Source organism: Mustela nivalis (assembly GCF_964662115.1).
Source record: "Mustela nivalis genome assembly, chromosome: 18".
Taxonomy (NCBI): Eukaryota; Metazoa; Chordata; class Mammalia; order Carnivora; family Mustelidae; genus Mustela; species Mustela nivalis.
This window is the reverse complement of record NC_139037.1, coordinates 55,962,717-55,987,342: the sequence shown is the minus strand read 5'-3', so window position 1 is coordinate 55,987,342 and position 24,626 is coordinate 55,962,717. Positions and strand designations below refer to the sequence as shown.

The window sequence follows — 24,626 nt, the reverse complement described above, 5'->3', positions numbered from 1 at the left end:
ATGGTCAGACCTAGACCTGCTTGGGAGCATCTTGATGGAGCATGAGAATGAAGCCAGTGCTGAAGGTGGCAGAGCTAAGAGGTGCCCTCTATGATCACACAAACACCCCTGAAGGTGGGCATGGTGGCCATTTTCCAGTTGTGGAAATTAAGTCCAAGAGATTCAGTGACTTGCCAGAGGACACACAGCAGAGAGTCCTTCCCAACCCAAACCTCCGCCCCTGCATTTACTTTTCCTCCTCCCTCTCATCCCTCCTCCCTCCCTCTCTCTTTCAAGAGAGATTGAGAGTGTGCATTGCAGGGGGGTGCAGAGGGAGAGGGAGAGCCTCTTAAGCAGGCTCCACGCCTAGTGTGGAGCCCTGCATAGGACTTGATCTCACTACCCTGAGATCATACCCTGAGCTAAAATCAAAGAGTTGGGTGCTTAACCAACTGAGCCACCCATGCAAACAATGAATGTCCCTACACTTCCAGTGGCTCTCAGTTAGCGAGTAGGGATGGGGTCATGCAGGACTGGCTCCCATTCCGCTCTCTCAGGGCACCTGCTGAGCACCCCCTCCCACCCCCGCCAACCTTAGTGTCTTCATGTGGAAAATGGCAATAATACTAACTCAGCAAGGCTGGTCGGAGAATTTAAAATAATGTACTTATATTGTGTAGTGCATGCTAAGCCCATCAGTAATTTGCCGTTATTATATATCAGGCCTCCCGTTTTCTTTTTGAGAAACTAAAGATGTGGGCTGTCCGTTAGTGAGGTTGCATGGGGAGGGTCTCCCACTATTTGTCAGCCCGGATCAACATCTCTACAGACATCACCCGGGCTTCCGGAAATGCGCTACGCATGCGTACTGGGGCAATCGGAAGCGCTTCTGCCCCGAGTTTCCCCAGTCAGTGGAGGTTCCTGTGAACCGCCCTGTATTTGGCGGGAAAGGGGGAAGACCGCAGCACTAAGTGAGGTGGAGGCAGCGATTGGGGGGTGGTGAAGTCTGGGGAGACACCGGTTGAATCTGAAAGGTACCAGGGGAGCCAGCGGTCGCGTCCGTCCCTTGTTGAACTGGGACTCCCTTTCTGCGTCACCCCTTCCGCGGGTAATGGTCTCACCCGGTCCCCGTTCCTGTATGCCATCCCGGGACACACCAAATTTCCAGCACAGGGGGGAAGGAGTGAGCCTGGATAGGGCAGGGACGTTTCGCCGGGCGGGACCATCGATCCATGGGTAAATGCTGGGGTGGGGGGAGGGCGGGATAAAGGGGAGAGGCTTTCAGGAGACACTAGTTTGAAGGGTGGGGCGGGGCTTGGAAGACCTCTGTCGAGAAAAGCGGGGCCTGTGGATGGATGAGCGAGTTCACCCGGTGTGGACGCGGGAGGTGGCGGTGGGCGGGTTCATTGTGTGTCCCGTGAGGGGGATAGAATTGGTTGGGAGAGACCATTGTTTATGTGGGGGAGATTCGGGCAGTGTTCGGAGGTGACCTCCGCCTGTACGAGCAGGGAGGGTCCGGAAGAGTGTGTGCGTCAGGAACTGGTTTGGACCATGCCTTGAAGCAGGAGCTGAATTCTGACCGAGGCTCTGAGGGCATATCCCATACGGAGGGAAGACAGGTGGTAGTGCTCCTTGGTGGAAAAGTTAAGGACCTGCTTAGAGAAGGAAAGGCTGCCATTGGAATGTAAAGCCCACAGGCAAATACATCAAGAATGATGTGGAGAGGGTGCAGGGGGCTAACGCAGTCCCAGGGTGCTGGGGAGCCCCAGGGTGGCCGTGATTAGGAGAAGGGGCAAGATCAGCCCTGGGTGAAGAAAGCCTTCTGGGGCCGTGGCGGGGATGGACTAGAGTGGGGAAGACTGGAGGCGAGGAGGCCGGAGAGGAGCCTCTCCTAGACCCTCCTTCATCCCACTGGGGTAGTATGACCAAGCTCTTGCCAACAGGATGTGAGCGACAGTGACGACTGTCGCTGGATCTAGGAGATCCAGAGGGAGAGGAGAGCTGAACTGGGGCAGGGGTTGTGGGGACACAGGGGAGGATACAAGGCAGAAAGAAAACGCAAGGGGGCTGGGGTATAGGGATGACAGGTAGGGGAGGGGTAGTGAGGAGGAGGAAGAGGAGGAAGACCTCCCTGGGGATCTGGTCTGGTACTGGTGAACCATGAGACTGTCCATGGATGAGGACCCCCGGAAGAGGAATGGGTTTGCAGGAGAACTCGGAGATCAGCGTATATGTCATGCGTGTGAGGGTCCAGTGAGTCCTCCAGGAGGCTCTGGAGGGAGGTCCTGGTGCTGTCAGCTGTGATTTGTCCTTGGTACTTGCTGATGGTTGAGCTAGCTGGAGAGCGGGAACTCAAATGAGGAAGAAACCATGCAGTTCCAGAGGCCATTCTGTGAAGGGCTTTGAAGGTCAGAATAAGGAGCTGGGCTTTCTCCTGTGGGAGCTGGGGAGCCATGGGAGGAATGTGAGCAGGAAAGGGGGAGGGACGGCACTGGAGGTTGGAGAGAGAGACTCCTCTAGAGCCACATGGGGGATGGGATGCACTGGAGGCAGGACACTGAGGTGGGGGCTGGGGGTGGGAGGAGGCTGGGCAAGCACATGCATGAGGTGGGTTTAGCACTGTGGGGATGGAGAGAACAGTGCATATTGGTGGTGGAGGCTGTGGGAATGTCTGTCACCACTCCCCCACCTGGAAAGTTCTTGGAAAGAGATGACCTGTCCCAACGGCTAGGGCAGGGATGACCTGGGAGAACCTCCAACCCCAGCTCTCAAGGCAGACCATCCAGGTTCAGATCCCAGCTCTGCCACTCCTTCCTCGCGACGCTGGCCAAATTACTTAACCATTCTGTACCTCCTATTTGTCCTCTATCAAATGGGGGTAATAATCCCACTTCCTGAAGTAGGCTGCACTGAGCAGGGAAACCCCAGAACAGAGTAGTACCTTAAATACAAGAGAAATACCTTTTTCTCTCACTGAACAGTCTTACATAAGCTGTCCAGGGCAGATAAGTACCCAGGCTTCTTCTGTCTTGTTGTTCTGCCATGCTTGAGGCCCTTTTTCACATCTGCAGGGAAGATGGCCGCCATCTTGCCTTCCAGGCTTAAATGTCGTCACTGTCGCTCACATCCTGTTGGCCAGAGCTTGGTCATACTACCCCAGTGGGATGAAGGAGGGTCTAGGACACACCGTCTTTATTCTAGGTAGAGTCTTGTGTCCCGTTAAAATATCAGGGTCACATGTTGTTCCCTGTAATGGGAGCACAAAGGTAAGTCACTGAGTTCAGTGGCCAAGGAGGTGTTAATCTGGTCTCCTTTGCAGGAACCCCCCAAATTCTTGTTCTTTCTCCTCATAAAGATATTAAGGGAAGGGAAAGCTGATGGTCATGAATTTCTCTCTGAAAAGGCAACGTCTTTCTTCCAGTCAGTTCTCCTGAAATTGGGAGGTGGAAAGGGTGTAGCAGAGATTCTGCTGAACTTGAACTCTCGGGTCAGCCCCACCAGGACCAGGAGACCTGCCCTGACTGCTGGTGATTCTCTGACCTTACACTGGAGGTTGATGTTGGTTTTTTTTTTTTTTCTTCTCAACTCTGAGTCTCGATAGTTTGAGAAAACAGCGCCCAGGTACATCCCGTTTTGCAGATGAGCTAAGCGTGGCTTGTGGAGGTTGGAACCATGTAAGGTGTTTTGAAATACGTGTAGTTGAGCCAGAAGTGAATTCAGATCTTCAGAGACCAGGCCCATAATGCCATATTGGTAACATGAATCCTTATCGAGCCTCCAGAGGGTCTTTGAAGAGGTGGAATCCATCCATCCTAGAGACATCCTAAGGGACTGAGGTCCAAAGTGAGGACAGAGGTTATGGGGACTGCGGATGGGCACAGTGGGCATTCAGGGACAGAGGGAGGGAGGGAAGAGAGTGATAGATACAATAAGATATTCCATCAGTTTCATCCAGTGAATAAGACAGCTTTGCAATCAAGTTGACTTAGTATTAACCCAAGCTCTACTATGTACAGCTGTAACCTTAGACAAGTTACTTAGCCTCTTTGTATCTCAGTTTGGGAATTTGCTGAAGGGATATAACATTAGCACTAATGACATCAGCTCATTCAATCCTGGCAAGGTTGGTTTTCTTACCCCCATTGTATTGTACTGGGTTCAGAGAAGGGAACTAATATGTCCAAAGCCCACAGAGTTAGTGAGTAGAGTGTCATGCTTCTCACACAGGCTTTGGGTAAACATTAAAAACTATGGGGCACTGCTATGGGTGTTCTCCATGTTGTTGAGCTTGCTCTAGCATAATTAGGTAATGATGGATGTATTAATACAGGTACAGACACCAGAAGGAAGGGAGTACAGTCCTCTTCTGCTTGGACTACCTGTCATTTCTGACTTCTATTCTACATTCACTGTTGTTGTTTTTTGTGTTTTTTTTTTTTTTTTTTGATTTGTTGGTTGGTTGGTTGCTTGCTTTTTTTTTTTTTTAAAGCCATATAGAGTGAAATGCACAGATCTTCAATGTCTAGTATGAGTTTTGACAAATATAATCACCTGTGTGACCAATACCCCAATCAGATACGGAACATGTACATCACCCTTCTGTCATTTCCTCAGGACATAAGATTGAGAATGTAAGCGAGAGACTGCCTAAGAGAAGAGGGAGGAGTGGGAGAGAAAGAATCGATGTCTGGCAAATTTCAGGGAGGCAGGTTTGGTGGCAAAGTAAAGAATGAGTTTGTCATGTCCTTTGGGTTCCTCATTGTTCATTCTGGGAAGGCGGGATGCTGTTTTTCTATCTAGAACTCCCCTCCTCCCGCTGCGTTCCTGGACACACCCACATCCTTCAGCATCAGCATCATTGCTAGGGAAATTCAGGGGTCTTTGCTCTGCTCCTTTAGTCCATCATGTGTCAAGTATCCATTACAGGGTGCGACTACCTGGCATTATGATTGTGTGTGTGTCTGTTGCACCCACCAGGCTGTGCCCTCCTGGAGGGACCATGCCTTACTCACTTCTGCGTCCAGCGCGGGCCAGCCCATAGCAGGGGCCATGAAAGTTGTTGGCTGAAAAATCCCATCTCCACACTCATCACTGGTGCCGTTGTTTATTGCACGCGACACATGTCCAGTGTTCTGCTAATGCCCTCCACGCATGCCGCATTTATTCCTCACAACAGCTACGTAAAACGACTGTGCTTGTCACCCAGGAAACAGAAGCTTCAAGAGGCAGTGTCAGCCCAAATGAGGCACCACCCCCCTGCCGTCAAATACAAGGCTGGAAGGGAGAATGAGAGGAAGAGGAATGGGGGCTGAGCTTTGTTTTTTCCCAGGGAGCAGTCAGTAGGATTCATTCTCTGTTTTGTTTATTATGCTAGCATTTATTGAGTGCCTATGATGTTCTGCAGGTTGAGATTCCAGTAACGAGTAAGACAAGGTATCACCTGTTATGAAATGTACATCTGGTGGGTGGAGACAGACAGATGCTTCCCACCTGGACTTCGTTAATGGATTACGTCCTGGTTGTCCACACAGCACACCTCCCCGGATTTCATTTCTGATGTCCACTCATGCCTCACCCATGCCATACACGTCGTATACATCGGGAGAACCTGCTGCAGACTCCCCGCTGAGCAAGGAGCCCAATATAGGGCACGATCCCAGGACCCTGAGATCCTGACCTGAGCCAAAGGCCGAGGCTTAACTGACTGAGTCACCTGGGGCCCCCTGGCAGGGTGTTTCTTGAGATAACTGTGTTTGTCTTGGACATGGATGCCTTGGCAAGCAAAGTTTAAGTCAGGCACTTGCACTATCCAAAGAAAAGCCACCTGTGAAGGGTGTACATGAAATCAAAGAAATGCAAATAAAAACCACAATAAAATATCACCTTACAACTGTTAGAATGGCTCTTATCAGAAAGAAAAGCAGGGGCTTCTGGGCGGCTCAGTCATTAAGCCTCTGCCTTCAGCTCAGGTCATGATCTCAGGGTCCTGAGATTGAGCCCCACATTGGGCTCTCTGGTCAGTGGGGAGCCTGCTTCCCCACCCCCACCCCGCTGCCTGCCTCTCTGTCTACTTGTGATCTCTGTTTGTTAAATAAATAAATAAATAGATAGATAGATAAATAAATAAATAAAATCTTATAAAAAAGAAAAGCAATAACAAGTGTTGAGGATGTGGGGAAAAAGAAACCCTCGTGCCCAGTTGGAGGGGTATAGTTGATATGAGTTGATAGTATGGAGCTCCCTCATAATATCAAAAATAGGACGACCAGATTGTCCCCACTTCTGTGTATCTATCTGGAGGAAATGAAATCAGCCTCTCAAAGAGCTACTGGAGCCCCACATTCATTGACACATTGTTCATAGTAATGAAGACATGGAAATAACCTCCTTCGAGAACAAAAATTCAACTAATTAGCTTTATTCAATGATCCATGCATCAGGCAGCATCCCTTCTAGTAGAGAGATGGGCTCAGAGGAGTGGTACAAAAATGGAAGATTTTTTAGACAGAAGGAGGCCAAGGCAAGAAATTTGCTAGCAAAAGAAAAGAAAGGGGCACCTAGAGGGCTCAGATGGTTACGTGTCTGACTCTTGATTTCAATTCAGGTCATGATCTCAGGGTCCTGGGATCCAGCCCCGGGTCAGGCTCTGCCCTCAGTGTGGAGTCTGCTTGAGATTCTCTCTCTCCCTCTCCTCTACACCCTACTTGTGCCTGCTCTCTTACTCCCTCTAAATAAATAAGTGAATACATGAAATCTTTAAAAATATAAATAAATAAATCAGTGTTATGCAATCAGAACGAGAGGAAATAATAGGAAAACAATTAAGTCTCAGAGAACTTAGGGACAACAACAAAAACCTAACATTCATACCATCAGAGTCCCTCAAGGAGAGGAGAAAGAAATGCAGGATTGAAAAAAATATACTTAGGGGTGCTGGGTAGCTCAGTCGATTAAGCATATGACTCTTGATTTCGGCTCAGGTCTTAATCTTAGAGTCATGAGTTCAAGCCAAACCCCATGATGAGTTCCACACAGGTTATGGAGCCTAGTTAAAAAATAATTTTTTTAAAAATAGATATATCTATCTAACTATCTATATATATCTCCAAGACATGGAAGCAAATACACACGTGAGCACACACACACACACACAGACACATTTAGCGTATATGTATATTTAACACATATCTTTAAAAATAATATTGGTAAATTTTCAAGTTTGCTGAAAAAACATAAACTTACAAATTTCAGGAATTAAGTGAATTCCAAATAGGACAGACCCAAAGAAATTCATACCCAGATGTGTCATAATCTAATTATTGAAAACTAAAGACAAAGAAAATGAATCTTGAAAACAGCCAGAGAAAAATGATACATTCCATATAGGAAAGCAATCTAAATGATGGCAGATTTCTCATTAGGAGCCATCAAAACCAGAAATAAATGGCTGAAAAGAAGAACTGCCATTATGTTCAGCAAAAACATCTTTCAGGAATGAAAGTAATATAAAGACATCTCTAGATGAAGGGAAATTAAGTGAATCCAAAGTCACGAGATCTGCTTTAAAAGAATTGTGGGTGTGCCTGGTTGGTTCAGTCAGTAGAGCCTGCAAGTCTTGACTTCAGGGTCATGAGTTTGAGCCCCTTGTTGGGTGTAGAGATCACTGAAAAAATAAGCTTAAAAAAAGAATTGAGGAGAAGAATAAATGAAACAAGATGGGATTGAGAGGGAGACAAACCATAAGTGACTCTTAATCTCACAAAACAAACGGAGGGTTGCTGGGGGGAGGGGGTTTGGGAGAAGGGGGTGGGATTATGGACATTGGGGAGGGTATGTGCTTTGGTGAGTGCTGTGAAGTGTGTAAACCTGTTGATTCACAGACCTGTACCCCTGGGGATAAAAATATATGTTTATAAAAAATAAAAAGTTAAAATTAAAAAAAAAAAAAAAAAAAGAATTGCCAAAAGAAGTTCAGTGAAATGTAGAGTATCAGGATTACAAGAAACACAACATAAATGGTAAATATCAGGGCACATATCATAGATGACACTCCTCATAGGTTTTTAAAACATGCTCAGCAATTGAAAGAAAATGTGGGACACCTAGGTGTGTGGGTTAAGTAAGCCTCTGCCTTCGGCTTGGGTCATGACCCCAGAGTCCTGGGATCGAGCCCCGCGTCGGGCTGTCTGCTTAGTGGGGAGTCTACTTCCTCCTCTCTCTCTGCCTGTCTCTCTGCCTACTTGTGATCTCTGTCAAATAAACAAATTTAACAATCTTTTTAAAAAAGTTGGAAAACATGGGTACCATTTGGCTTAGTCCGTTAAGTGTCTGACTCTTGATTTCGGCTCAGGTCATGAATTCAGAATCAAGAGAGGGAGCCCTGCCTCAGGTTCTGTGCTCAGCACTGAGTCTGCCTGAGATTATCTCTCTCTGTCCCCTACTCCTCCTTCTACTCATGGTCTTTCTGTATCTCTCTCTAAAATAAATAAATAAAATCTTTTTAAAAAAGTAAAGTAAAAAACATAGAGGCCATTCTTCTGATTGGGACCTTTATATAGAGAGAGTAATATTGAAAACAACTGGGTCATAAAAGGTACCATGGCCAAAATGGTGCTAAGGTTTCTAGATTCAACTTTAATTCGCACACTGTGGATATGAGGACCAACGCATTCAGGAGGTATCTCTTCATCTCTAACACAATCACCAAGAAATGCAAAACCACATACCATAAAAAACACAATAGATAAATTAAGGTAGAATACTAAACACTCTTCAAGTAAGCCCTAAAAAAGCCTAGAAAGGAAAGATAGCCATGCAGCACAAAGGGAATAGACAGAAAACAAATACAAAAGGGGCTGCCCTCAGCTAAATCCTAACCACACAAGAATTATGTTAAATGCAAATGGCCGAACACATCACTTTAAGAGCAGACGTTTTCAAAATGGTTTAAAAAAAAAAAAAAACAACCCCAAAAGCCAACTGACTCAACTCTAGGCTGTCTTCCACAAACTCACTGCAAATACAAGGAAATAACTGGGCTCGAAGTCAGAGGATAGCATTACTTATGTCACGCAAACACTGGTCCAAAGGCAGCTGGGACGCCTACAAAATGGCAGGGTCCAATGGCAGAACCCCAGTGGCAGGCTCTGCCTATTTCTGTGACATACCTGCCAGGAGGGCCTCCCTCACAACCACCGGATGCTCCTCCTTTCCCCCCACGCTGCTTCTGTGGACACCGTTCATCCATACTCCGCCTCTGCGATCCACAGAGCTGTTCCATGAAGTTGTGTGACCCAGAATGTGCCCGTTCCTGGTACCATCCTATATACCAAAGACCAAAGTTTTTCTGCCAACGTTGGCATTTGCTTCCACTCCTGAGCTCTATTTCATCAAGGGACTTCATCATTCTAGTAGAAATAGCAACAGATAAAATGTTAAAGACACAGTGTATTAAAAAAAAAAAAATGAAAGCTCATCAATGTCATGAACGTCCTCAACAGGGAGTGTTTCGTAAGCCTTCCTGGCTTCTGTTCTGAGCAGGTAACAGCTCAGATGTAATGTTCACTGGAGTTGCTTCTCTTGTGACTGAGGAGACTTGGTCTCCCTGGGCCCTGTCAATCATAACCACACCTGGTCTTGCTTTCCTCTGCCCAGATTTCCAAGAAATAGGTCAATGGGTGAAATAGGAATTTTTAAAATCTGACTTAAAAAATATTTAGTATGAATATTCCTACTCTCTTGAGATATTGTTAAGGGGAAGATATGAGGATACAGAAATAGGTATCTGCCTAGTTACACATCAGTCCTCAGTAAAACCTGTGTGGTGGCTGGGTGTCACCTGGACCTCTTTAGTCTTGGACACTGAACTCCATGATACATGTCTCTTTAACCATTTTCCTTCCTTTTTATTTTTCTTTTAAGATTGATTTAATTTACTTGAGAGAGAGTGAGAGTGGGAGGAGAGGCAGAGGGAGAGGATCTCAAGCAAACTCCACGTGACTGCAGTTGAAATCAAGAGTCAGATGCTTAAACAACTGAGCCACCCAAGCACCCCTGTTTATCCATTTTCAGTGCAGAACACAGGATTGTCTCTTCCTAAGTATTGGCCTGAGTCACTGTTGTAAACTCTGCTGGCTGAGGTAGGACATCAGGTAAGGATCTCTTTGCTGAAGGCTTCTGAAGAGTATCTCCAGGGCCTGGGGCCCTTTCTTTTCCACCATCCTCAACAGGGTCTCATTCTTCCTCTGCTGTGTTGGCAACTGCTGCACCAGGTCCTTTTCTTCCTCCGTGAAGACCTCACTGTCCTGAAGATCATCTAGTACTCCACTCAGGTCCCCCAGCCTGGCCTGCAAGTGCCGCCGGTTCTCCTTCATAAAGATCTCAACTGGACACAAGAAAGAGTTGCAGACTCAGAAAAGGACAGATCACTTAAGGCATTCAGGACTTCTGCCCAGCTTAATGTCATGTTTCTCTCTCTTTCTTTCTCTCTCTCTCTTTCTTTCTCTCTCTCTCTTTCTTTCTCTCTCTCTCTTTCTCTTTCTTTCTTTCTTTCTTTCTTTCTTTCTTTCTTTCTTTCTTTCTTTCTTTCTTTCTTTCTTTCTTTCTTTCTTTCCTCTTACCTCTCCAGGGGTAAGAGAGATCCCAACATGGGACTTGAACCCATGACCCTGAGTCAAGAGCTGAACTGAGATCAAGAGTCAGACACTTAACTGACTGAGCCACCCAGGCACTCCTTAAAGACATACTCTGTATGGAAATGTTGCTCATTGTGTTCTGCATGTTGCCCAGATCTTACACACACACAGCCTATGCAGTCCTGTCCCAAAGGACTCAGGATATGCTGTCCATTCTCAGGGGTCTTTGAATTTAGGGAAACTCAAAGATCCCTCTTCTTCAATCCCCCTCCCCTCCAAGCTTTGAGCACCTCTTTGTTACTTTCTGGTTTTCACTGGAACCCTAGAGACAGCTCTATATTGCTCTACATTAATCTATTCACCCTTCTAACAATCTTGAAGTTCATACATTGGTACGCATGATACCAGAGGTCCAGTTGCAGTAGACTAGCTCCCTACCCTTAAGAGTCTTCTGATAAACTGTGCAGAAAGGGATTTAGCTGGCGTACAACACAGAAGGCACCAGAAGCACTGGAGAGAACATACTTCATGCTGACTCAGGGTGCAGTTTGGTGCCCGTGTGACCTTGGCCAAATAACATTGCTTTATTGTTCCTCAGCTCCTTCATTAAAGACATGATTGGGGTTTTGGGATTTTTTTTTTTTTTTTGAGAGAGACTCAGACAGAAAGAGCACAAGCTGGGGGAGATGGGCAGAGGGAGAGAGAGAGAGAGAGTGAGTGAGAGAAATTTAAGCAGGATCCATGCCCAGCATGGATCCTGATAGGGGACTCAGTATCTCAACCCTGAGATCATGACCTGAGCCAAAACCAAGAGCTGGATGCCTAAACTGAGCCACCCAGGCACCCAAAAGCATGACTGCTTTCTGTGTACAACTCATGCCTCTAGAACTTTTGTTCTAAACAACAGTGGCTCAGATCATTAATGTCATATGTGGCCAAGCCAAACAGCTTAATGTAATGATATGGTTTCTATGAAGTTTTGGTGTTTCTATTGAAAAGTCATTGGAAGTGTACATTCTGTGACTCCTTGATTTGAATGACTTCAGTTGCTCTCAGAAATGTTCTTAGCTTAACCTGTTCTTTCTTCCTTGATTGTTTTTACCTCACCCATTTGTTTAGCAATTCTATTCAATCTTCCTAAATGGACATAAATTTCACTTTTTTTTTGTCTCTCCAGGATGTACTCTGAAACTTTTTCAACTCCCTCAAGGTAAGAGCCCTCTGTCTTATCCTCTCCTAAATCCCTCTAATTTTCCTTTGGAACACATCCATCACTGTATTTTGAAATCAGATTTGCTGTTTTCACCTGCTGGAATAGAAACCCCATGAGTGTGGGATGTGTGTCTGTCTCAGGCTACGTTCCATACAGGACTGCTACTTCAAGGCCATTGCCATGTTTGCTCTGATGCTCCTTCATGATTCTCTGGGGAAGCCAGCCAAAGTGCATTGACAAGATTAGACAGAGCTGATGAGTATAATGCACACATATAGGTACCCTGACTATTTAGCACGCTACAGGCATTCAGCAAAATGCATTTATCATCATGATTATTTTTATCACCATAATTCCAGCTCTTGCAAAATGCAATCATAGACTTTGAGGGGGATAACTAGACTTCCAAGCAAAGTCTTCACAGAAGAGTTAGTATCAGAGGAGGATTTCGAGGAGTAGGATTCTGGTATTAAATACAAGATGCCACCAGGCCAAAGGGCAAAGAGGGGGAGAGAGATGTCAGGCTTCACAGTGCATGGTGGCCAGAATGAAGATCTGACTCAAGACGTGGGCTGGCAGCAGCTTCTGAAGGGTGTTCTAGAGAGAGCACATGAGGGTGGGTTTCATCCTTCTGACACCAGGTAGCTCTCGCTCTAGAGCTTGTAGAAGAGGAAGGGTAGAGACGTCTTCTTGGTGCTATACACTCACCACCTACATAAATCCTTTCAATTTCCTTTGTGAAATCATCTTTACCTCATTCTTTTTTTTTTTCAGGCTGCTTACTTTTTTTTTTATTTTAAAAGAAGATTTTATTTATTTGTCCGGGAGAGAGAGAGCACACAAGCAGAGGGAGAAGCAAGAGGAGAAGCAGGCTCCCCAGTGAGCAAGGAGCCTGATGTGGGACTCAATCCCAGGACTTTAGGAGCTTGACCTGAGGCAAAGGCAGGCACTTAACTGACTGAGCCACTCACCCATCCCATCTTTATCTCATTCTTAACCAAGATCTGTGGTTGGGTTTGAACTCAATTACAACTCTAGGTGTGGGGTCTGATTTTCTGTAGCTCATCTGCCTCTCTGGGCCCCCTGACAATAATACCAATGGCCAGGAAGTGGGTTTGTGCCATTTCAAGCCAGTGTGGCACCTGAGGAGTAAGAGGGATCAGGGGATGTTCCCTTTCTCCTCCTGGATGATCTGTTTTGGGACAGGAGGCCTGTCACTTTTACTGTGTGGAGACTGACAAAGCCAACAACACAGAAGGCAGAATGCCGTCCTCTGAATCTTAACTCCTTTTATTTTATTTATTTTTAAAAGTTTCTTCTTATTATTTAATAATATCTACTCCCAAAGTGGGCTTGAACTCACAACTACCCAAGATCAAGAGTCACATGTTCTTCTGACTGAGCCAGCCAGGCACCCCTTGACTCCTTACTTTGAATAATTTCTTTCTCTGCTACCTATCAACTCCAGTAACCTTAACCAATTCCCAGCTAATCCCTGTTCTCAACTTTCACAACAGCCTCCTAACCCGGCTCCCACTTCCTGTCCATTCCACACCCACAGCCATCCACACTGTTCAGAACAGTGAGTGCATTGCTACCCACCTTTCCTAAGTCCCTCTTTGCCTTCAGCCTAAGGACCGAAAGAGTTCAGCCATCACCCTTCTGCTTCCAACTTCTGTTTCTTGCCTGCCTCTGGTCTCATGTGTCCTCCGTCCCTCTAAAGTTTCATCTCCAGCCATATCGAACTACTTTCACTGAGACTTCCTCAGATGCAAGATATTGTCCCCAATAAGACGTGGTTGCATGCTCAGAGTCTGCTTATTAAACCCTCCCATGAATTCACTCAAGTGGCTCAGACTCCTTCTTTGTGTCCGACAGCACTCAGTCTCTGTAACTGAAGAGAAGGTAGGATCCCTCACTGAGCCACCTCACACCCCTCAAAACCTCCTGAAATCAGACCCATCCCTCTGATGTTGGGTGTGGACATTGCACTCACCTGAGGGGGGAGAAGGGGAGGAAGCAGCATAAAAGTGGAGGTCCACTAGGAAAGAAGGGAAAGTTGGAGAATGAAATAAGCCATTTACCTTTATTTAGCTTTTCTTCTCTTTTTTTTTTTAAGTTTTTTTTTTTTTTTTTTTTTTTTTTGTAATCTCTACACCCAACATAGAAATCAAACTCACAATGTGTAGGTCAAGAGGCCCAGGTTCTTATGAATGAGCCAGCAAGGCACTTCTGTAGTTTCTCTAGTTTTTGATGTGATACACGAAAATAATTTAATTCCATTTCCTATGTTAAGGATCCCATTGGAACATGGATATACTAATGGAACCCAAAGAAGTAGAAGGTCACTCACTGCCTGGAAATGCATCAAAGGGAGGAGCTCTTTTTTCCCAATATTCTTTCTATTTCTATTTCTAAGCAAATATGTGAGGAAATGTGAAAGCTACAGTAAAATTATCATACTTCTCCACATATATTATCTAGGCAAATGTATTTTAGACACGAAATACCACCATTAAATGAGTACATTTGAACAATAATTGAGGATATACTTTACATGCTATAATACTGGGATTGTGATAGTGCAGAAATTATATGTTGAACACACATATAAGTTGGGGGAGATTTGCAGATTGGAGCCACCATTTGGGAAATAAGTAAACTGTGCTTACCATGAAGCCTTCCACATGCTCTCATGTTTTCTTTCTAGAAGCCCTGACGTGTTTAAAGTTTTGATAAATTTTGTGTCCCTCTTTCCTCAGCAGCTGCTTAGACTCTGTGTTTGACAACAATTATACACTTGGCCAGAAGATAGAGTTAAATCAACCTTCTGCTCCTTCTGATTCTTATACTTAGCATCTCCCATTTACTACCTGCTAGGTATGAGAGGGTCCAGTTCTGGACATGAAAGGCATCCCTATCCTAGGCACCCATGATCACTGCCAACACTTGTTTCAACTCAACATTGACTGTCAACCAGCAGTAGATTTTTCTTCTTCTCTGGGTTGGGACCATAAACAGACCTTCTCCTCTGACACACTTCACTACAACCAAGGGGAGAGGTGCATGATTTCTTCCTCCCCCTCCCCGAATTTCAGCCTCATATTTTTACCTACCTGGCTTCACCAAAGTACGCCAGACCAAAGTCTTGTGTCTTTTCTCAGTAACTTCAAGTTCAATTGTTTCCTCTATCTTCCCAGCATAGACTTTAGAGAACACCTGGATTTCTCCAGGACTCCTGTAGGATAATTTCAATTCCTAGAAGAAAGACACCATTTGACTTAAAGCTTCAGGGGATTGGTGGGGCGAGTATAAAGGCCTGTTTGCCTGCAGTGAACTAACTGGCCACTGAAATATTACCCATTTACTATACAGTCTCATGGCCGGTTGAGAAAAAAACAGAGGTAAATGGTCAACGATCTTTTAAGTTTACGATTCTAGGAAATAGTATTATTCCATGGAAGGAAAGGTAGTCTTCAGCTTACCTTTCCTCTTATCAGAATATGGTTCAGGGAATAATCACCCCCCTTTCCTACTGACCCTCTACTGGTCTTCTATGTTTTTTTCCAAAAGTACAAAATATTTTGAAACCCAAATTAAATTTGAGTTATATTTGAATTCTACTGACCTCAGGTATTATTTCCAGGTGAGCTGAACCAGACACAATGTAACGGGAAGCAAAATTCAGGGGGTCCACGGGGGGTGAGGTCTGCAGACGCACCCCGTGAAACTTAGTTTCTTCTTCATCTATTGCCTGAGGAAGAAGCAGTAGAAGCAAATCAGGGAGCAAAGCTTAAAGTAAATAAGTAAAAGTAATGGCACACAAGCTCTTGGTTTATTGTATTAAGTAGCATGTATATGATTCAACCGATATTAAGAGTTGTATATATATATTCATATGTTATATATATGGATATGCCCCTGTACATGAGGGGATTTATTTTTAGTTTTACTTATTTTTATTATTGTTAGTTTCAGAGGTAGAGGTCAGTGATTCATTAGTCGTATATAATTCCCAGTGCTCATCACAACACATGCCCTCCCCAATGGCCATCACCCTGTTACCCCAATCCCCCTTTATTCAATGGGGGAAAAGACAGTCTATTCAACCAGTTATGTTGGGAAAATTGGAGAGCCACATGCAGAAGAATGAAACTGGACCATTTCCTTACACGGGACACAAAAATACACTCAAAATGTTTGAATGACCTAAATGTGAGACAGGAATCCATCAAAATCCTGGAGGAGGACACAGGCAGCAACCTCTGTGACCTCAGCAGCAGCAACATCTTGCTAGACATATGTCTCCAAATGTAAGGGAAGCGAGGGCAAAAATGAACTGTTGGGTCCGTGGCTCTGGGAGTGCAGGAGGAACAATAGAAATGACTGCTGGGGCTGCCGGTCTTCCAGCCTCCTCCTCACCCCCCTTTCCTTAACCCTTGACTCTCCCGCCTAAAGGATGTATGCCCAGGTCACGTCTCCATAGGTAACCCGATACCTATGCAGGAAACAGAAGTATCAGGACCCCCCACCCCATACCCTCTGATCACCAAATACCCTACCATATATAGATGTGAGCCCATGCCCTACCTTGGCCCAATAAAAGACCCCTGCCAACTCTCTCCCAGTGCAACTTCCCCTACTGGGCTTCCCAGAGTCACAGAACCTCACTTGAGGGTTCCCACCTCTTCCGGGCGTGACTTTCCTGGCTCCCCTTCTCCTGAGCCCTGAAACTTCACCGGAGAGCGCCTTTAATAAATCTTGCCTTGTGCCCACCTTGCCTGGTGTTGTGTTTACCTTGCCTGCCAAACTTTACATGAACTATTGGGATTTCATCAAGATAAAAAGCTTTTGCACAGCAAAGGAAACAGTTGGCAAAACCAAAGACAACCTACAGAATGGGAGAAGCTATTTACAAATGTCTAATCAGATAAAGGGCTATTATCCAAAATCTATAAAGAACTTATCAAACTCAAGACCCAAAGAAAAAATAATCCAATCAAGAAATGGGCAGAAGACCCGGAACAAACATTTCTGCCAAGAAGACATCCAAATGGTCAACAGACACATGAAAAAGTGCTCGTCATCCCTCGACATCAGGGAAATACAAATCAAAACCACAGTGAGATCCCACCTCACACCCATCAGAATGGCTAAAATTAACAAGTCAGGAAATGACAGATGCTGGTGAGGATGTGGAGAAAGGGAAACCTCTTACACTGCTGCTTAAAATGCAAGCTGGTGCAGCCACTCTGGCAAACAGTATGGAGGTTCCTCAAAAAGTTGAAAATAGAGCTACCCTACGACTCAGCAATTGCACTACTGGGTATTTATCCCAAGATACAAATGTAGTGATCCGAAGGGGCACCTGCACCCCAATGTTTATAGCAGCAATGGCCACAATAGTTAAACTAAGGAAAGAGCCCAGATGTCCATTGACAGATGAAGGACATATATATCCAAATATATATTTATACACACACACACACACGAATGAAAAAAAATGAAATCAAAAAATCAAAAAATCAAAAAAATGAAATCTTGTCATTTGCAAAAACATGAACTAGAGGGTATTATGCTAAGGGAAATAAGTCAATCAGAGAAAGATGAATATCATATGATCTCACTGACAGGTAGAAATTAAGAAACCATATAAGATCATGGGGGAAGAGAGGAAAAGATGAAACAAGATGAAACCAGAGAGGGAGACAAACCCTAAGACACTTTTAAAAAATATATTGTATTTATTTATTTGACAGAGATCACAAGCAGGCAGAGAGGCAGACAGAGAGCAGGGGTGGTGGGTGTGGGAGGTTGCAGACTCCCCACTGATCAGAAGCCCAATGTGGGTCTTGATCCCAGAACACTGAGATTATGACCTGAGCCGAAGGCAGAGGCTTAACCCACTGAGTCACCCAGGAGCCCCCCTAAGGGACTCAAACAAACTGAGGGTTGCTGGAGGGGAGGAAAAGGTAGGAGATTGGGGTATTGGGTGATGGTCATTGGGGAGGGTAAGTGTTGTAATGGGTACTGGGTATTATATATATAAGACTGATAAATCACAGACCTGTACCCTTGAAAGAAATAATAAATTGTATGTTAATATAAAAAATAAAATAAAATAAATGAAAAGGTTTTTAAAAAGAGGAAGAGAAAAATGAAAACTGTAGGAGAAGGAAAGCATCTCTGTAATACGGTAGCTAGCGTTCATCTGGGGTGGCTGAAGGAAATGGGACGCCAGGATAAGAGAGACTGACAAAGAACATGAGAGAAGATCCGTCCAGGTGTGGTGTCCTCCTGGGAAAGGCAAGAGAGAAAGGGATCCTGGACATGTCTCAAACCCTGGCTTCATGCAAATAGAGGGTAGCCTTGTCCTCACAGGAGGGAGCCAAGGGGAGTAAGTCCAGCAGAGAATTAGATTTACAAGTTGGTGACAGGAAAGTGAGGTCATTTCCACCTCATTGATTCTACTGAATCAATAAAGTAGGAGCAAGTGATTGTGTGAGATTCGGGGTCCAGGAAAGAAGGAGTAGCATGGGCCAGGCTGGGAACCAGGGAGTTTCCAGAACAAAAGGAAGAGCCACAAATGACTTTCTTTGTTTTTTTTTTTTTTTTTTTTTCTGCTGTTTTCTTTCTCTGTGTACCCCAGGAACAGTCATCTTTGGCATCCAGACTAAAATATTTTCTCTTGTATTTTAAATACTTGCAGTTACTCACAAAGCTAATGACCAGCAGGCATGCACCTGTCTCTTCTTGGGTTCTAGGAGAATTCACCAATTTTAAGAAAATCAAATGAATCTTCCCCAACAACCTCTCTACCAAGGCTAAAGGGAGAGAAGAGGTACTCAATCGAAGAAACCATGAGCTCTGTGGTGACAATGACCAGCGCCTCTGCTTCAGCAGTAACCGAGGAAAGGGTGGGGAGGCTCCGAGTCTTTCACGAATGTGCTGGAGGGAATGTCCCTGCACAGGAGGAGGATGGCTCTGGAGGGGTGTATGTGTACTGGGTGTGGGGGCAGGTGGGTAGCATATAAATTGGGCACTATTAGCTTCAAAATCTACAGTGAAATCTCTGCATGACTCCCTCTGCCAGTCTGTGTAAGTCTTATCTCCCTTTTTCCTTCTCCATAAAAGCCAGAAAAGGCAGCTCCATTTTTAGTAGAACTGAATTCCCATTGCAGATTCTTGCCTATGACTCAAGAGTCAGCACCTGCCGATCGACCACATGGAGGGGGAGTCATGCTTCTATCAATGAAAGCCGTTGTCTTACATTTTCTATTTAATACAGAGACAGAAGGTCTAAGGTGATAAGCTGAAAATGTAACTCTCACTTCTCCAAAATCTGCCAGCCTTACCTTCGTCAGCAAGGCGTCACTGGGGATAAGGTACAGGTGAAATTTAGTATCTTTGGGGTGAAAGTGATAATAGAGCAGTGCCGTGGAAGTGATGGGGACCGAAACACCAGCCCCACTGGCGCATCTCAGCAGGATCCCCATCAGAGAGAAGCTGGGGTTTTCCAGGACGGCATAGAAAGGCTCCACTCGGGCTGGCGCCTCTAGGATCATCCCTTCATCCTTAAAATGGGCAACGTGGAACCAAGACATATCGACCTCATTTGCTGAAAGACAACCGCAAAGGCCATCAGACAATGATCCCACCATCCCCACGGCCCCCTCTCCCCTCCTTACCTGGCAGGGAGATGATATGAGGGAGGTGGATTTCAGCGATGGCCCCCTGGGGCTCCACGGAGATATCAAACAGTGGGCCTGCCACCATCCACTGCTCCTCCTGCTGTAACTTCATGTGTAGACTCCAAGAATCCAACGCTATCCTCACGGTCACCGTGGCTGTTACCAAGAATCCGAGGCGTGTCGCTGGCCACAAATAGAAGCCAGCCATGGGGAAGTGGACGCTGAAAGGAGCCAGAGTAATAGTCATGCTGGGAGAAGACCAGGACTTTGATTTAGAGAATAAAAGTACAGAGGAATGTGAAGTTTGGGGTGGATAGGGGTTTAAGACCCATCTGTGACTTTCACCACATTTGAAAACTCTGGGGAGTTAATGAAGCTCTCTGTCCCCCAATTTCTCTGTATTCTACATAGGTAGAAAATACTGACTCAGTGCCTAGAATACAGAGAATATTGACAAAATTTCTGATGTCTTAAGAGATAGATCACGTACCCTATCACGTAGGTGCATACGTGTAAATATCACACAGCATGTATTTCCTTTATATGAGAATTCTCTCGAAACAATCAACATCTTCAATTCTTACCTGTATTTGCTTGCACTCTTATCAATCAACTCCATATCCACCTTTCCTTCAGGCCCGAGAAACCGATAATTATGACAAGCTGGTTCAACCCCAGAACAAAGTTTAGGAGCCTGGAGGGGCACTAGTGTCTCCTCTTCCAAGAAAGTATCTTCTAAAAAATATACATTGCATGTGTCAGATGTGGATTGCTAGAAAAGGCATGATCTGAAGGTGTCCTGTGAATTGCACATGTCCTGTTGGGAACCCAGACATCAGAGAGACGGGTATGAGGGGGAAGAAAAGGGGCGTTGTTCTTTGAATCCAGACAAAGGCACAAGAATGTTCTTGGTTACTACTGAAACTGCACCCCCCAATTTAAAAAGGTAACCAGGCTGCATGGCTTTGGTGGGGGGACAATATTCGCCTCAGGCAGGAACCACAGCAAGTAAATTTCTACATGGTCCCAAGGCACAGCTAATACCTAATGTTGTCAGGGGAAATGCAAGTCCATAAAAGGAACAAGCACAAAAGCTGAAGGGGCAAAGGCACATCCCTTCACCCTGGTGTTACCCACAATCCAACCTGAGACACCCAGACCATACCCTGGCTCCCTGAGTGTTTCCGTCATCCAGCTGGGAGAGCCTTTCCCCTCACAACCTGGAGACCACAGGACATTTCCACCAGCCCACTACACAGCTCTGGCTTCACCCTATATTAGACAATTACCTGGTTCTAGTAACTGTGCAGATTCCTGGCTTTCTGATCCACTGCTGCCTGGGGCCCTTGAGTGTCAAAAATAAGTGAATGATTAGAAATCAGTTCACAAGGGGTGCCTGACTGGCTCAGTCAGTGGAGCACGTGACTCTTGATCTTAAGGACATGAGTTTGAGTCCCATGTTGGGTGTTGGGAGATTATTTAAAAATAAAATCTTTAAAAATAACAAATAAATCAATTCAGTGAATGAAATGAAGGGGATGTGATTAATAACTAAGCTCTTTTTCCCAAACAATGGCCACTAGCTAGGAGGGGCCATTGAGACTTTCAATTAAATTAAATTCAACTAAATTAAGTTAAAATCCAGCTCCTCAGCTGTACTATCCACTTTTCAAGTGTTTAATACCTGCCTGTGGCAAATGGCTACCATATTGGCTGATGCAGAAGAGAACATTTCCATCATCACAGAAAGTTCTACTGGACAGTCCATTAGACTCTCAAAAACAAATGACTTGGACAAAGTGGTTTCTTAACCAGATATATGAAGAGTAGAACCAAGGGGATCTCTCAGATCAAATGTGGCTTGGCCATTCTATGTCTTCTCCTATTAAACCAGCATCCAAAGTGGTCACACCTAACTTTTCTTGTTTAAGTTGCCCTGACTCGATGTGTGTCACTTCAGCTGGTGGTAGTGCAAAAAGCAAAAGCAGCAGGGAACTGGGCTCCCATCTGGGTTTGGGAGATGACTGCTGGGATTTCTGAATCTGGTGGGCATCATGGCCAAGGAGATCTGAGGGACTATACCTGAGGGCAAGTTAGATGCACACTACCCACCCCGAATCCTTTACCATGCAGTCTGTTCACTACCAATAGCGTGAACTGAGTGTATTTGCCCGAAGTTGCTAAATGCAGACAGCACTTAGAGAAGAATGTTCCAAAAGAGTTTGCAAAACTTACTGCAGAAAATTCACAGAAACAAGAAGCTGCACTTAGTGAGGGTCAAGGCAGAGGAGGGGAAGAGGAAGAGAAGAAAAGGCAGAAGAGATATGGAAGGAGTCAAACAAAACAAACAAAGAAGAAGGTATCACAAAAGTTTAGGATCGCCCAAATTCCTAGAGCGAGGAAGAAGCTGTAACAGGAGTCACAATGGCCTTGTGACTTTCAAAACTCATCTTAAAGAAGCAAAGAGAGTGGTGCTTGGGTGGCTCAGTCTGTTGAACATCTGACTCAATGTTGGTTCAGGTCACAATCTCAGGGTTGTGAGCTGGAGCCCCGAGCTGGGTTCCACTCTCAGCTGGGAGTCTGTTTGAGATTCTCTCCCTCTGTCCCTCACCCTGGTCCTGCTCTCTCTCTCTCTCAAATAAATAAATGAGGGCACCTGGTTGGCTCAGTGGGTTATGCCATTGCCTTCTGCTCGGGTCATGATCTCAGGGTCCTGAGATCGAGTCCCACATCGGACTCTCTGCTCGGCAGGGAGCCTGCTTCTCTCTCTCTCTCTCTCTCTCTCTCTCTCTGCCTACTTGTGATCTCTCTCTGTCAAATAAATAAATAAAATCTTTAAAAAAAAAAAAGATAAATAAATAAATAAATGAAATAGGGCACCTGGGTCAGTTACGCATCTGCTTTCGGCTCAGATTATGATTTCTGGGTCCTGGGATCAAGCCCTCATCAAGCTCCCTGCTCAGTGGGAAGCCTGCTTCTCCATCTCATTCTCCCTCTGTGCTCTCTCTCTATCTCTCTCAACTAAACAAAAATCTCTTTTTTTCAGCTAAATAAAAATCTTTAAAAAGAAGAAAAAGATGAGAAGAGGAAGAGGAGGAGGAGAAGGAAAAAGTGGCCAGATATAGTGTGGAGATTCCTCAAGAAATTAAAAATAGAGCTTCCCTATGACCCTGCAATTGCAGATATAGATAATGACAGTATTGAAGACCTTGGAGAAGCAAAGAAGTGATTTTTGGAAAATTTGTCTATATTTAGTGATCAGAACTGAGAGTTGATAAGGCCAGAAAGACACAGGCCTTTTAAAAAAATATGTATTTATCTTACATTAAAACTAAACTACCCTCACCCTTGGCATTTGAACTGTTCTGGATGAGGATGCCCGTTTTTTAATTTATTTTGTTTGTTTGTTTGTGTTTTTAACTGCCGGAGTCTAATAAACAGGGAAGGTCATTGTGCTCAATGACCTTGAATGAAATAGAATTTAGTCAAATAAACATTTGGGGCCATTTGGTAAAAATAAATAAATCTAAAATTAAATACATACATACATACATACATACATACATAAATGGCTCTGACAGATATCCTATCACTGTTGGAACAAAAACACTGAATTAGCAATTGACTCATGGGTAGAATATTGCCCCTATAGCAGTGGTTCCCAAACTCAACTGTACCTGGGAAGACCCATGTATTGGCCCTTCTTTTCACTACATCTGTATCTTTGGGGTAAATACCCAGTAGTGCAATTGCAGGGTCATAGGGAAGCTCTATTTTTAATTTCTTGAGGAATCTCCACACTGTTCTCCAAAGTGGCTGCACCAACTTGCATTCCCATCAACAGTGTAAGAGGGCTCCCCTTTATCCACATCCTCTCCAATACATGTTGTTTCCTGTCTTGCTAATTTTGGCCATTCTAACTGGTGTAAGGTGGTATCTCAACGTGGTTTTAATTTGAATCTCCCTGATGGCTAGTGATGATGAACATTTTTTCATGTGTCTGATAGCCATTTGTATGTCTTCATTGGAGAAGTGTCTGTTCATATCTTCTGCCCATTTTTTTATATGATTGTCTGTTTTGTGTGTGTTGAGTTTCAGGAGTTCTTTATAGATCCTGGATATCAACCTTTTGTCTGTACTGTCATTTGCAAATATCTTCTCCCATTCCGTGGGTTGTCTCTTTGTTTTGCTGACTGTTTCCTTTGCTGTGCAGAAGCTTTTGATCCTGATGAAGTCCCAAAAGTTCAACTTCGCTTTTGTTTCTTTTGCCTTTGGAGACATATCTTGAAAGAAGTTGCTGTGGCTGATATCGAAGAGTGAAAAGAAGGGCCATCTGTACCCAATGTTTATAGCAGCAATGGCCACGGTCACCAAACTGTGGAAAGAACCAAGATGCCCTTCAACGGACGAATGGATAAGGAAGATGTGGTCCATATACACTATGGAGTATTATGCCTCCCTCAGAAAGGATGAATACCCAACTTTTGTAGCAACATGGACAGGACTGGAAGAGATTATGCTGAGTGAAATCAGTCAAGCAGAGAGAGTCAATTATCATATGGTTTCACTTATTTGTGAAGCACAACAAATAGTATGGAGGAAAAGGAAAGATGGAGAGGAGAAGGGAGTTGAGGGAAATTGGAAGGGGAGGTGAACCATGAGAGACTATGGACTCTGAAAAACAATCTGAGGGGTTTGAAGGGGCAGGGGGGTGGGAGGTTGGGGGAACCAGGTGGTGGGTATTGGAGAGGGCACGGATTGCATGGAGCACTGGGTGTGGTGCAAAAACAATGAATACTGTTATGTTGAAAAAATAAAAATTAAAAAAATAGAAAGAGGACAGAAGCACTGATTTCTGGGGGTACAGTAGTTATTGCATGATCGATGCCATGGGATCATGAAATGTCATCTATTTTCACTGATGTTTTCTTAGATTCTCTTGATTTCTTGCTCTATACGTATAATCCTTGATCCATGAATTCCTCATAAATTCCTTGATATATCTGTTCATTTCAGCATGAAGGGGATTCACAGAGAAACTATACATAGACTAAGCTAATAAAAATGCATATTTAGAGAAATGGAGTAAAAAGAAAGAATTTGTAGCTC

General features: G+C 44.6%; 1 protein-coding gene and 1 long non-coding RNA gene across 8 annotated transcripts in view; one reads left to right on the top strand and one right to left on the bottom strand.

The window, feature by feature from the left end:
• The first annotated feature begins 871 nt into the window (after positions 1 to 871).
• LOC309852970 lies at positions 872 to 12,081 on the top strand. Of its 3 annotated transcripts, none has more exons than XR_014305460.1 (3): positions 872 to 1,087; positions 11,791 to 11,823; positions 11,905 to 12,081. It is a non-coding gene; the product is annotated as an uncharacterized lncRNA (long non-coding RNA). The 3 variants fall into 3 exon arrangements; XR_014305461.1 differs by having other exon boundaries at positions 872 to 1,013; positions 11,967 to 12,075; XR_014305462.1 differs by having other exon boundaries at positions 872 to 1,013; positions 11,905 to 12,075.
• LOC309852960 (caspase recruitment domain-containing protein 8-like) overlaps positions 9,882 to 24,626 on the bottom strand; it is a 71,888-nt gene continuing 57,143 nt past the window's right edge. For 3 of the 5 annotated variants that reach the window (XM_082710525.1, XM_082710526.1, XM_082710527.1), the window contains 8 exons: positions 20,807 to 20,862; positions 20,102 to 20,252; positions 19,515 to 19,738; positions 19,182 to 19,444; positions 15,455 to 15,580; positions 14,943 to 15,084; positions 13,823 to 13,867; positions 9,882 to 10,363 (listed from right to left, as the gene is read on the bottom strand). In XM_082710525.1, the coding sequence (XP_082566651.1) occupies positions 10,092 to 10,363; positions 13,823 to 13,867; positions 14,943 to 15,084; positions 15,455 to 15,580; positions 19,182 to 19,444; positions 19,515 to 19,738; positions 20,102 to 20,252; positions 20,807 to 20,862 (1,279 nt within the window). In that variant the 3' untranslated portion in view covers positions 9,882 to 10,091. The remainder of the gene's footprint in view (positions 10,364 to 13,822; positions 13,868 to 14,942; positions 15,085 to 15,454; positions 15,581 to 19,181; positions 19,445 to 19,514; positions 19,739 to 20,101; positions 20,253 to 20,806; positions 20,863 to 24,626) is intronic. The other 2 variants (XM_082710524.1, XM_082710522.1) reach the window with 2 other exon arrangements.